We start from the raw sequence: 12,229 nt of genomic DNA, 5'->3' as shown, positions 1-12,229 counted from the left end.
CATCGACCATCTCATCCTGTCGCCCCCTTCTCCTCTTGCCCTCAATTCCCAGCGTCAGGGCTATGGATGATCAGAAAAGGAATGTGAGCTGGTGGGCCCTGAATGCCTCCTCCAGAAGGCGGGGGTGGGGGTGGTTGGTGGTTGGTGGGGTGTCTCAGCTCTGAGAATCAGGGCTGGCCACGCAGACAGGGAGGAGAGGCAGGACGGAAAGTAGGGCCACACGGCAGCGGGGTTGGAGGACTGAATGGCAGCCAGCTGCAACCTTGATCGCCGAGATGACGATCTGGCCTTGCATCAGGGTAAGGGCTGGAAGCCTGACTTGCTTGGATCCACACCTGCGTGGGTAGCTGAAGTCTCGGCGCCGCAGACAGTCCTCCCTCTCCAGCCCCGGGTTGAGCGAAACTTGAAGCCTGAACCAATAGGGGAGCTGCCGTAGTAGTGAAGGGGCGGAGCAGGACAGCGACCAATGAATGTGCCCGTTTCAGGCGCCCAATGGGAGGTGCTGTTCCAGGGGCGATCCAGAGGCCGCTGCCCGGGGCGGTGGGGCGGGTCCAGGGTTGTAGCGAGTTCCGGGGAAAGGGTGTCTGGAAGTGGGCGCCCGGGAGATCCTCAGGAAGGATGCAGCTGGCGGAACTGCCCTTTGCAGGAGGTGGTTAGAAGCCCCCACGCTGCCTTGTGACTGATCGATGCCGGGTGGGTACACAGCGCGGTTCCTGCCAGCAGGGTTGGGAGGTTTCTGGCGGGGAGGTGGGGGTGCTTAGGGGGTTGGGGGCTGCGGACCTCGCTTAGACCTCATCTTCAAAGCTAGATCTGTGCCCAGTGGGGATGAGGAAGGAGGAGATGGCCACTACAAAAGCCCGATCCCTAGGGTCTTATCTCAAAGATAAACATTTGTTGTTGTTCAGTAGGTCAGTCGTGTCTGACTTTGCGAACACTTACCGAGCGTTTGCCAGGCCCCTCGCGGAGCCTTTTCTCTGCTTCAAGCTCATTGAATCCTCCCAACAACCCTTTGAGAGAGAGAGAGACTGTTTTATGCCTATTTTCCAAATGAGGAAACAGGCTCCGAGAGAAGTTGATTCCTGAGAAATCCGGCATTATGCAATTGTGATATTCTGTTTTTCCCTCATCACGGTCTTAAATGAGTAACGTCCCTCTAATTGCTAACAGTCCTTCTCTGGAAATACTTGGAGACCTCAGGAAGCCTGGACCCTGGGTCTGTCTCTCAAAAAGTTCCACATTGTTGGGAAAAGAGCTGAACAGAACCCCTCTGCCGCTCAGGGAGCCAGCAGGGACCGGGGTCACTAGTAGGGGTAGATGTGGGAGGCAGGAATATTGGCTGAAAGAGAGAAACGACTATGATTATAAAATTAATGATAATGACTTCGTTCTTGGCTTTATCATATTTGTTATTTGGTCATGCCTGTATCAAGATTCTTAATGTGTAACATGCAGAACTGTGTTGAAACATCACAACCTAATTGATTTATAACTCGTTTTAAAAAAACGTAGAAAAAATAACCATAACTACAATCATCCGATTTAGTTACACAATATAAAAAAAATGTGAAGTGTAACAGCAGTAATCAAAATGTGAGGTGGAGAATTAAAAATGTAAAGTTTACAAATTCTACTAAAGGGAAGCTGTTAGCTTAAAAGAGGGTATTGTCAGTGTGAGGTATGTTTTGTAAGTCTCATGACACATCTTAAACTTATTAAACTCAGGGTAACCACAAGGGAAAAATCCTGTAGTAATTTCATCCAAACACAAAGACAGACAGCAGGATAAGAAACAAGGAAGAACCTGTCTACAAAGCAACCAGAAAACAACAAAATGGCAATAAGTCCTCACCTGCTCACAATATGGTACAGTAGTGCATCATTCCCTTACAACTCTAGTTTAAAAGTTCCTTTAAAAGGAATGTAGAAATGTCACAACCGTCTCTTCATGGCAACACTCTCAGCATGTCTATTTTCCAGATGGGGAGACTGAGGCCCAACATGATGAAGTGACTTGCACCTGAGTTGACACAGGATTCACCCCCAGGTCTGTCTGACCACCCAGGTTATTTTGGAAAGGTGGGTTCAGGGCAGACTTGTATTGGTGAATTTGTCCAGTAAAGGGGTTGGTGGTGGTGCTGTTCATGACTGATGTAGCGTTGGGGGGAGGGTGTCACATACCCCAGCTCCATCAAACAGATGTGGAAACTGAGGACCATGAAGGGGAATTGGGTGCCTAAGTTTGCACAGTGAGAGGTCCCAAATCTTTCCCTTCAGTCTGGAAGGTGGGAAGGTTGAGGTACTAAAAAGAGCCCTCAACGCTGAGGCCTGGGGGTTGATAGGGTGTTCCTTCACAGGCAGGCCGGCTGTCAAGAACATGCCTCTGTGCCAATGGAGGGCCGCCACCACGGGCAGGAAGCCCAGTGGGGACGGCGCTCAGCCCATGGCCACCAGAGGAGGCCTGAGAGTGCTTCTGCACTGGGCTGGCCCCAGTGGTGGGGAGCCCTGGGTCACCTTCACTGAGGCCACACTGACTGCAGAGGACGTCTGCATCCACATCGCACACAAAGTCGGTGAGTCCTGGCCGTCGGCTCCATAGCGGGGTGGAGGTGCCAGCAGCCACTGGGCCCCGTTCATCCAGTTGTCTGCCCATTCACGCAGCCCGCGTTGAGTGAGCACCTTCTGTGTGCCAGTCCCCAATTACTGTCTCTGTAATTTGCAATCAGCTTTGTAAAAAGCTGATATTCTAATGAAAGCAAAAGTGTTAGTTGCTCCGTTGTGTCCAACTCTTTGCAGCCCCATGGACTGTAGCCTGCCAGGCTCCTCTGTCCATGGGATTTCCCAGGCAAGAATACTTCAGTGGGTTGCCATTCCCTTCTCCAGGGGATCATCCCAACCCAGGGATCGAACCTAGGTCTCTTGCATTGCAGCTGAATTCTTATAGGGCTCATCAAGAAATGCAATAAATAAGGAAACTGAATAGAAGGCCAGAGATGATGGTAAAGATTTAACACTTAGGGACTTGCCTGGTGGTCCAGAGGTTAATACTCTGAACTTCCACTGTGGGGATGGGAGCCAGGGTTTGATCCCTGACTGGGAACGAAGATGCCACAAGTCGCATGGTGCAGCCAAAAAAAAAAAGATTTAAAACTTGAGGAGATAAGGGAGCAAGCCACAGGGACATCTGGCAGTCAGAACAGCAAGTGCAAAGGCCCTGAGGTGGGAACTTGCTGGTAACTATGAGGAGGCCAGTGTGGCTGTAGCCAAGTGAGTGAAGGGGAGACAGGGATAGGTGAGGGTGAATAGGTGATGGTGCAGGTTGTGCAGAGCCTTTTGGGCCTCAAGGAAGACTTTGAATTTTACTGCAAGTGAGGTGGGAGCCATGGAGGACTGTGAGCAAAGGAGGAACATGGTTGGACTCAAGGGTCAAAGATGCTCTGACTATTGTGGCGGGAGCAGAGTGTGGTGGGTGAGGTTAGGAGCAAGGAACTCCAGGAAGGGAGATGATGGGTGAGAGGTCAGCCAGAGCCAGGTCTTAAACCTTAAAGCTTAAGGGCCTTAAACCCCAGAGGGAGAGTCTAGAGTTTAGACTTTTTCCCAGGAGCAGTAGGGAAACATGGAATGGTCATGAGAGCTTGCAGTGGATGTGCTCTGAAGTCTAATGTCTTCTGCCAGAGGCGGAGAGGGCATCTTCAAGGGGACTTCACTTACCTACCCCTTCCTCCAGGACATCCTGTCAACTCCCCTGCCCCACAACTGAATGGGGGCTTTCTGGTAGATTTCTATAACACTTTGTACTTTTCCACTGATGGCAATACTTTATTTTCCAATAATAAATAAATAAATTATTGACTGCACCAGGTCTTAGTTGCAGCACTTGAGATCTTTAGTTGCAACATGTTCGATCTAGTTCTCTGACCAGGGATAGAACCTAGCCCTCCTGCATTGGGAGCGCAGAGTCTTAGCCACTGGACCACCAGGGAAGTCTCTGACTGTAAAGAAGTCGGACAGGTTTGCTAGGTGTGTGAATCATGCCTGGTGAAGGTCCCAGAGAACCTGATCTGTTTGAGGAAGCAAAAGATCTTAAGAGTAACTGGAGCATCCGTTTCAAGAATTTAGAAAGGAAACTAGAAATTCAAAGCAGAGCATGACTGTCTGGGTCCAGGTCATGGTTGTTCATTGCTGAGGGGGTTGAGCTTTCTTATGGAGCCAAGGGGGTCCATGGAAGGTTTAAGCCAGAGAGTGAAATAGATTGGTTCTTTTTTTCCAAAGAATATCTTCCTCTAACATTTGTCTTTTGTTTTTATTTTAAATATTTATTTATTGGCTGCATCAGATCTTTGCTGCAGTGTAGGAGCTCCTCACTTGTGGCTTATGGGCTTAGTTGCCCTATAGCATGTGGGACCATAGTTCCCAGACCAGAGATTGAATCTGCATCCCCTGCATTGGAAAATGGATTCTTAACCACTGGACCACCAGGGAAGGCCCACAGATTGGTTCTTTAGGAAGCTGTCTCACAGGGAGGCGTGCTCCTTCTTTGGGGTGCAGTACGCTTGGATGTAATGATTTTTTTTTTTTTTTTTTTGACTCTGCCATGTGGCTTGTGGGATCTTAGTTCCCCAACCAGGGGTTGAATCTGGGTCCTCAGCAGTGAAAGCACCAAGTCCTAACCATTGGACTCCTGGGGAGTTCCTGGATGCAGTGATTTTTGTAGAGCAATTTGGCATCCTATAACCTGAATACATTCCCTGAGGGCACACAGTTCCGCTCCTAGATACGCACTCTACAAACACTCGGCTCATGTGCTCCAGGAGACACACACGAGAATGTTCAGAGCAGCCTCATTTATCTCACTGAGAAATAAGAGGCCATCTCAAAGTCTGTGTAGAGGAGAATGCACAGATCAGTTGCAGTGTGGTTGAACGCTGGAATAGTATGCAGCCAGGAAAAAGAAATTCAACCAAAGTTACATGTATCACGTGTGAAGCTTAAAAGCTATCACAGCCTGAAAAAACAAATTGCTTAAGGACACCTATGATATAATACCACATTCAAGTTTATAGCATTTAAAACTAGGTCATAGAAATTATGAACATGATAAACTCTAGGTCAGGAGTATGGTTACCTCTTTGTGATAGCACAGAGGAGGTGGATGTAGGTGAGGGTTTCATTCGGACTTGCCAAGTTTTATTTCTTTAGTGGCTGGTACTTGCTGCTGCTGCTGCTGCTGCTAAGTCGCTTCAGTCGTGTCTGGCTCTGTGCGACCCTATAGACGGCAGCCCACCAGGCTCCCCCGTCCCTGGGATTCTCCAGGCAAGAACACTGGAGTGGGTTGCCATTTCCTTCTCCAATGCACGAAAGTGAAAAGTGAAAGCAAAGTCGCTCAGTCATGTCCGACTCTCAGCGACCCCGTGGACTGAAACCTGCCAGGCTCCTCTGTCCATGGGATTTTCCAGGCAAGAGTACTGGAGTGGGGTGCCATTGCCTTTTCCAGGCTGGTACTTAGGTGATTATAAATTATTCCAAGAGAACTATTTTAGATACAGTTTTTAAGTGATATATGTATAAAAAAAAGATGCTTGGGTGGCCAGTATGGGGAATGACAACAAATCTGGAGGCTGAACTGGGACTGGGTTTTGTATTTGAAGGAAGTGGGTGGATCCTAGAGAGAATGAAAGGTGCAGAAAGAACAGGACTTGTGACCAATCTGATTTTGAGGGGGTGGGATGAGTTAGGGACAAAGATGAAATCCTGGCTTAGAGAACTAAGCTGAGAGGGGGCAGGTTTGGGGACCTCAGATGAGATCTGTCTGTAAAAAAGCACATCTCAAGGGGCCAGAGATATCTACAGGATGACAGCCAAGGATAGTTGGCTATTTCTCTGGGGCTGGAGTTCCGAGAGAGACAGGCAAAGTGCCAGCAGTCTGAAGAGCTGTGTTAGTAAGTCTGTGCTAGGTTTGCTGTAGTCAGAAGCAGCATCCCCCAAATTCTCCTGGGTTAAGACGGTGAAAATTTACCTTAAGTCTTATAGTGAAAGTGTTAGTTGCTTAAACATGTCTGACTCTTTGCGGCCCCATGGACTGTAGTCTACCTGGGCCCTCTGCCCATGGAAGTCTCCAGGCAAGAGTACTGGAGTGGGTAGCCATTCCCTTCTCCAGGGCATCTTCCTGAGCCAGGGATCGAACCTGGGTCTTCCACATTGCAGTCAGATTCTTTACCATCTGAGCCAACAGATGTAAGCATTTAATGCTGATGCCCTAGCGTTTAATGCTGGTCAAATGGTTTCCCTCTATCTTGTCGTTTCACCACTACGCATGAGGGGTCTCCAACATTCCCCCAGTAGGGAAGAGGGCAAGAGAGTTTATTTCTAGACCTGGAAAACATATATTCCTTCTGTCCACATCCCATTGGCCAAAAAACTGTCCAATGCCCTCATCCTAGCTGCAAGGGAGACTGGGAAGTGTAGTTTTTCTGTGTGGCCAGCATGGTCTACATATTGCATTGTCTTCTTTTGGCAGGGGAGGAGGCCAGGGAGAGGTTGTGAAGGGAGACAGCAGGTCTAGGGGTCCACGAGGCTAATGGCAGCAGACATCAACTTCCTGACTCATTTCTCCCCTGTGCAGGCATCACTCCACCCTGCTTCAATCTTTTTGCCCTCTTCGATGCCCAGGCCCAGGTCTGGCTGCCTCCAAATCACATCCTGGATACCTCCAGGGACTCCAGCCTGACGCTGCACTTCCGCATGAGGTGGGCAAAGTCCCCTTAGAAGGCTTTTGTCCTCTCCCCTCCCTCCCTTGTCCCCACCTGCCAAAACTTGGCCTGAATCCGTGCTAAACCCGGACTGCACCCTGTCCTTTCCTGCAGGTTTTATTTCCGAAACTGGCATGGCACGAATCCTCAGGAGCCGGCTGTGTACCGCTGCGGGCCCCCAGGGTCCGAGACTTCCTCAGAACAGGCAGAGCAGGGGGTGCAACTCCTGGACCCTGCCTCCTTTGAGTACCTCTTTGAGCAGGTGTGAGCAGGGCTGGGGAGGCGTGACTATTTGTGAGGGACCTTGGGTGATTGAGGAGCCGCCACTTCCCTCCCAATTTGCTATAGCTAGTGGGTTTCACTGATGCCATCTGGGATCCTTTGGCTGCCTGAACAAAAGGGTTTTGGACTCTTAGGGTTGCAGGGGTAAGAGTACTGTGGTTGATTAGTGATGTCTGCCACAGGCATAGGATTGGGCAGATGAGGCATACATATGGAGTCCCTCCCTTCCTGAAAGTAATCGGAAGCTGGGGAGTGAACAGGTTCTCACACCTCCCTTTCTGCCTGGTTCCCCATTCCCAGGGCAAGCATGAGTTTGTAAATGACGTGGCATCACTATGGGACCTGTCTAGCGAGGAGGAGATCCACCACTTTCAGAATGAGAGCCTGGGCATGGCCCTTTTGCACCTCTGCCACCTTGCTCTCCACGATGGTGTCCCCCTTGAGAAGGTGGCCAAGAAGACCAGGTATCTGGGAATGGGGCGGGGACATTGCATAGGTAGGTGGACATGCCCGGATATCTGAAGGCCAGGGTAAACTTTGCATACTGCCATGCCTTCATTCACTCAACAAACATTTATCAAGCACCTGCTGTGTGCTGGCACCAGTTTTGGGGGTTGGACACACAACAGTAAGCCAGGCAGACAAAATCTGTGACTTCCTAGAGCTCACTTTATTTATTTTGGCTGTGCTTGGTCTTAGCTGCAGCATGCAGGATCTTTAGTTGTGGCGTGCAAACTCTTAGTTGTGGCACATGGCATCTAGTTCCCTGACCAGGGATCAAGCCCAGGGCCCCCTGCATTGGGAACACAGAGTCTTAGACACTAGACCACCAGGGGAGTCCCTGGAGCTCATATTTGATGGAGAAGACAGGCAATAAGCAAAATACAAAAGTAAAATGTATAGTGTTTCTGATGGTGATGAATGCAATGCGGGAAAATTAAACTGGAAAAGAGGAAGGGCGTATTAGAGAATGAGGGGCGTACAGTTTAAAACTGGGTCATCGGTTTCTCACTGAAAAGGTGACATTCACTTTCAGAGATCTGAAGGAAGTAAAGGAGGAAGCCAGGTGGGTATTTGTGAGAAGAGAATTTTCCAGAGCTATCAGCCAGTACAGAAGCCCTGAGCCTGGGCTGTGCCTGTTGTGTTGGAGAAAGTATGGCTGGAGTAGAGTGAGCTTGGATGACTCCCTAGAATTCAAGGGAAGGGAGAAGGCAGGAGTCTGGGGGAGTTACTCACCTCCACTGAGGTGAGGACTGGAGCAATCAGGGCACACTGCCTGGAGGAGGCAACCCTGCAGTTTTTTGTTTTTCATTTTTGGTTGTGCTATGCAGCTTGTAGGATCTTAGTTCCCCCATCAGGGTTTGAAACCAAGGTTCCAGCAGTGAAAGCACCAAATCCTAACTACTGAAAACCACCAGGGAATGTCCCAGGACCTGCATTTAAAAAAAAACAAAAATCATTTATTTTATTTTTGGCTGCATCAAGTCTTAGTTGAGGTATATGGAATCTTCATGGTCTTCTCTCTAGTTGTAGCGTGTGGGCTAAGTTGCCTTAGGTCATGTGGGGTCTCAGTTCCCCGACCGAGGATCGAGCCTGCGTCCCCTGCATTGAAAGGCATATTCATAATGACTAGAACACCAGGGAAGTCCTAGGACCTGCAATTCTTTTTGAAATTATTTATTTATTTTTGGTTACGCTGGGTCTTTGTTGTGGCTTAGGCTTTCTCTAGTTGTGGCGAGCAGAGGCCACTCTCTAGTTGCAGTGCACAGGCTTCTCATTGCAATGATTTGTTGCCAAGCACAGGTTCTAGAGCACAGGCTCAGTAGTTGTGGCGCATGGGCTTAGCTGCTCTGCAACATATGGAATCATCCCAGATCGGGGATTGAACCCCTGCCCCCTGCGTTGGTAGGTGGATTCTTTACCACTAAACCACCAGGGAAATCCTAGGACTGCAATTCCTTTTTTTAAAAACTAGTTTATTTTTAATTGGAGGATAATTGCTTTATAATGTTTTACAAATCGGCCATAGGTATATACCCATGTCTCGGCAATTCTTAAAGCACATGTTTTTCAATCCCTGTCGTGTTATCACTCTGGAGGACCAGGGCTGTGACCATGAAGCCAGGATGCTGGGGAGCCCAGAGGAAACACTCTACCTAGCCTGGAGATCAGAGGATGCTCCTGGGGTGACATTTCTGCTAAGACCTGAAGGTTGAGTTGGCTTTATCCAGACGTGGACTGTTTTGGCAAAGCATTGGAGGCAGTGGGAACAACATATACAGAGGCCCAGAGGCAGCAGGCGGCAAAGGCCTGTTTCCAGGGGAATTGAACTTGGAATGCAATTGCCCAAGTGCTGGAGTCAGCCAGGCACTAATCGGGGGTCTTTTTCCCTCAAGGTCTTTAGGGAGCCCTGGAAAGATTGGGAGTTGGGGCAGAAGACAGAAGCTCGAGCTTTAGGATCCCTCTGTTCAAGGGATGGAAAAAATGGCCTGGGACATGGAAGATAAGGGTTGTGTGTGTGTGAGAGTGTGTTTGTGAGTGTGTGTGTGTGTTTAGTTGCTCAGTCATGTCTGACTCTTTGCGAGTTCATGGACTATATACCCCAGGCTCTTCTGTCCATGGAATTTCCTAGGCAGCAATACTGAAGTGGGTTGCCATTTTCTCCAGGGGAATCTTCCTAACCCAGGATCGAATTCGCGTCTCCTGCATTGGCAGGGGGATTCTTTACCACAGTGAGCCACTGGGGAAACCCAGGATGGGGTGTAGAAACCTGTAATCTGAATGGGCTGTGCTGGGGACTTTGCTAGTCTAGGAATCCACCTGCCAATGCAGGACTTGGGTTTGATCTCTGATTCAGGAAGATCCCACGTGCCACCCCTGTGCCAGAACTACTGAGCCTTCTCTCTAGAGCCTGTGCTCCCCGAGCCCAACCAAAAAAAAAAAAAAACCATACATACATAATAAAATAAATGGGCTCTGCGGTGGGCGGTTCAGGAGAAGAGGTGAAGAGTACAGCTTTGTGAGGAGCAGAGGGGCTTCCCAGAGCTGTCCTTTTATTGATAATCATATTAATGATCAAAACAATAGTGACTTCTCTAGTAATAATAATAGCCAACACTCACATAGTCTTTATTTTGTGCCAATCAATAGTCCTAATTCTCTCGTCAGCCCTAGATGTGGGTACTGTTTGATCCCATTTTACAGATGAAAAGACGGAGCTCTTTAGAGCTTAAGGAATTCACCCAATATCTGGAATTTCAGCCACGTAGTCCCCTCCAGAGCCCTGGGCCCTGGTCCTGACACCATTTGGCCTTGCTGTGCTCGCCCTTTATCACATTCTCTTTCCACCTTCATGACAGCCTGCCTGCTTTTTTTTTTTTATTGTTTGTACTTTTATTCAATTTTAATATTTTTTAGCTTAATATATTTTGATTGAAGTACAGTTGATTTATAATGTGTTAATTTCTGCTGTACGGCAAGGTGATTCAGTTATATATATATGTATATATATTTAAATATTCTTTTCAGTTATAGTTTATCACAGGATATTGAGTATGGTTCTCTGTGCAGTACAGTAGGATCTTGTTGTCTATCCATACTGAAGCTTACATCTGCTAACCCCAACCTCCCACTCCACCCCTCCCCCAACTCCCTCCCCCTTGGCCATCACCAGTCTATTCTCTATGTCCATAATTCTGCTTCTGTTTGGTGGAGAAGCTCATTTGTGTCATATTTTATTTTTAATTATTAATTTTTAAAATTTCTGGCTGCACTGTTCTCTTCATTGTGTTGTGCAGGCTTTTCTAGTTGTGGTACCTAGTCTCTAGAATGCATGGGGCTCAGTAGTTGTGGCACACAAGCTTAGTTGTGGTATATGGGATCTTAGTTCTCCAACCAGGGATCAAACTCAGGCCCCCTGCTTTGGGAATACAGAGTCTTATCAACTGTACCAATAGGGAAGTCCCTGTTGGGTTTTAGATTCCACATATAAGTGGTATCATATGGTATTGTCTTTCTCCTTCTGACTTACTTCACTCAGTATGACAATTTCTAGTTGCATCCGTGTTGCTGCCGCTGATATGATTTCGTTCTTTTTCATGGCTGCATAGTATTCCATTATATATGTACACCACATCTTTATCTGCTCATCTGTCGATGGCATTTAGGTTGCCTGTTTTCTAGATGAGGCAGCTGAGGTTCAGAGAGGTTAAATCACTTTCCCATCATCGCCCAGCCAGGGCCCCTGAACTGCCCCTCTTGGTCATCCCCACAGCTTCAAGGATTGTATCCCACGCTCCTTCCGGCGGCAGATCCGGCAGCACAATGCTCTGACACGGCTGCGCCAACGGAGCATCTTCCGCAAGTTCCTACGGGCCTTCCAGCCGGGCTGCCTATCCCAGCAGGTCGTCATGGTGAAGTATCTGGCCACGCTCGAGCGACTGGCACCCCGCTTTGGCACAGAGCGTGTGCCCGTGTGCCACCTGGAGCTGCTGTCCCAGGCCGAGGGGGAGCCCTGCTACATCCGGGACGGTGGGCAGGCCCCTCCCGACCCCGGGTCTGAATCTGCTGCCGGACCCCCCACCCACGAGGTGCTGGTGTCAGGCACAGAAGGCATCCGGTGGCGGCTGGTACGGGCGGAGGTGAGTGGGGTGCCTCTACTATCTAACAGTGGAGGGTGTGGGCTCCTGCTCAGCCTTGACTTTGGCCTCGGAAGGTGGCTCTGGCAAAGGTGGTTTTCCCTACATGGCTCTGGGATATGTTTGTCTGTGCTGGGGGTCTGTTTCTTGGATAGTGTCTTAAAGGCTTTAATAAGGCCTGCAATCAAGAATTAAGTTCAGTCTTAATGTTCTGCCTAAGCATTTCTAATGCATGTTGGTTCCGGATCCCTTCCAATAATATGACATTCTTCTAGTCTGCCGTGGAATTAAAAGTCTATGCCACATACTTGGTTACCTGGTCAGCCTGGATCAGCTCTGGGCCAAGCCCATTTCCTTCAGCTTGGCCTTCAATAGAGGGACAGCAGCTGTTTCAACCCCCATGGTGATAAATCCTCTGCCTGCCCCCCACCCCCCACCCCCAGGGAGCTGATGGCTAGGGTCTCTGCTTCTGGGGAACAGCTTGACCTCTGGGGCCAAGAGGGCTAGAGCCCCCTTTCTGCCCTCCCCAAAGTTCCATCTTCTGGTGACTGTATCTCTCTGGAT

The 12,229-nt window shown here is 49.0% G+C and overlaps 1 protein-coding gene across 4 annotated transcripts in view; it reads left to right on the top strand.

Moving 5' to 3' along the window:
• The first annotated feature begins 535 nt into the window (after window positions 1-535).
• The window catches only part of TYK2 (tyrosine kinase 2), a 29,430-nt gene continuing 17,736 nt past the window's right edge, over window positions 536-12,229 (top strand). Inside the window, exons 1-8 of one of the 4 annotated variants that reach the window (XM_061150284.1) lie at window positions 536-693; window positions 1,723-1,863; window positions 1,978-2,044; window positions 2,355-2,570; window positions 6,620-6,743; window positions 6,861-7,008; window positions 7,329-7,492; window positions 11,302-11,668. In XM_061150284.1, the coding sequence (XP_061006267.1) occupies window positions 2,375-2,570; window positions 6,620-6,743; window positions 6,861-7,008; window positions 7,329-7,492; window positions 11,302-11,668 (999 nt within the window). In that variant the 5' untranslated portion in view covers window positions 536-693; window positions 1,723-1,863; window positions 1,978-2,044; window positions 2,355-2,374. Of the gene's footprint in view, window positions 694-1,722; window positions 1,864-1,977; window positions 2,077-2,354; window positions 2,571-6,619; window positions 6,744-6,860; window positions 7,009-7,328; window positions 7,493-11,301; window positions 11,669-12,229 lie in introns of all 4 variants that reach the window. The other 3 variants (XM_061150281.1, XM_061150283.1, XM_061150280.1) reach the window with 3 other exon arrangements.

This window comes from Dama dama, chromosome 9 (genome assembly GCF_033118175.1).
Source record: "Dama dama isolate Ldn47 chromosome 9, ASM3311817v1, whole genome shotgun sequence".
Taxonomy (NCBI): Eukaryota; Metazoa; Chordata; class Mammalia; order Artiodactyla; family Cervidae; genus Dama; species Dama dama.
Note: the sequence above shows the minus strand (reverse complement) of the source record. Positions and strands in the feature narration are given on the sequence as shown.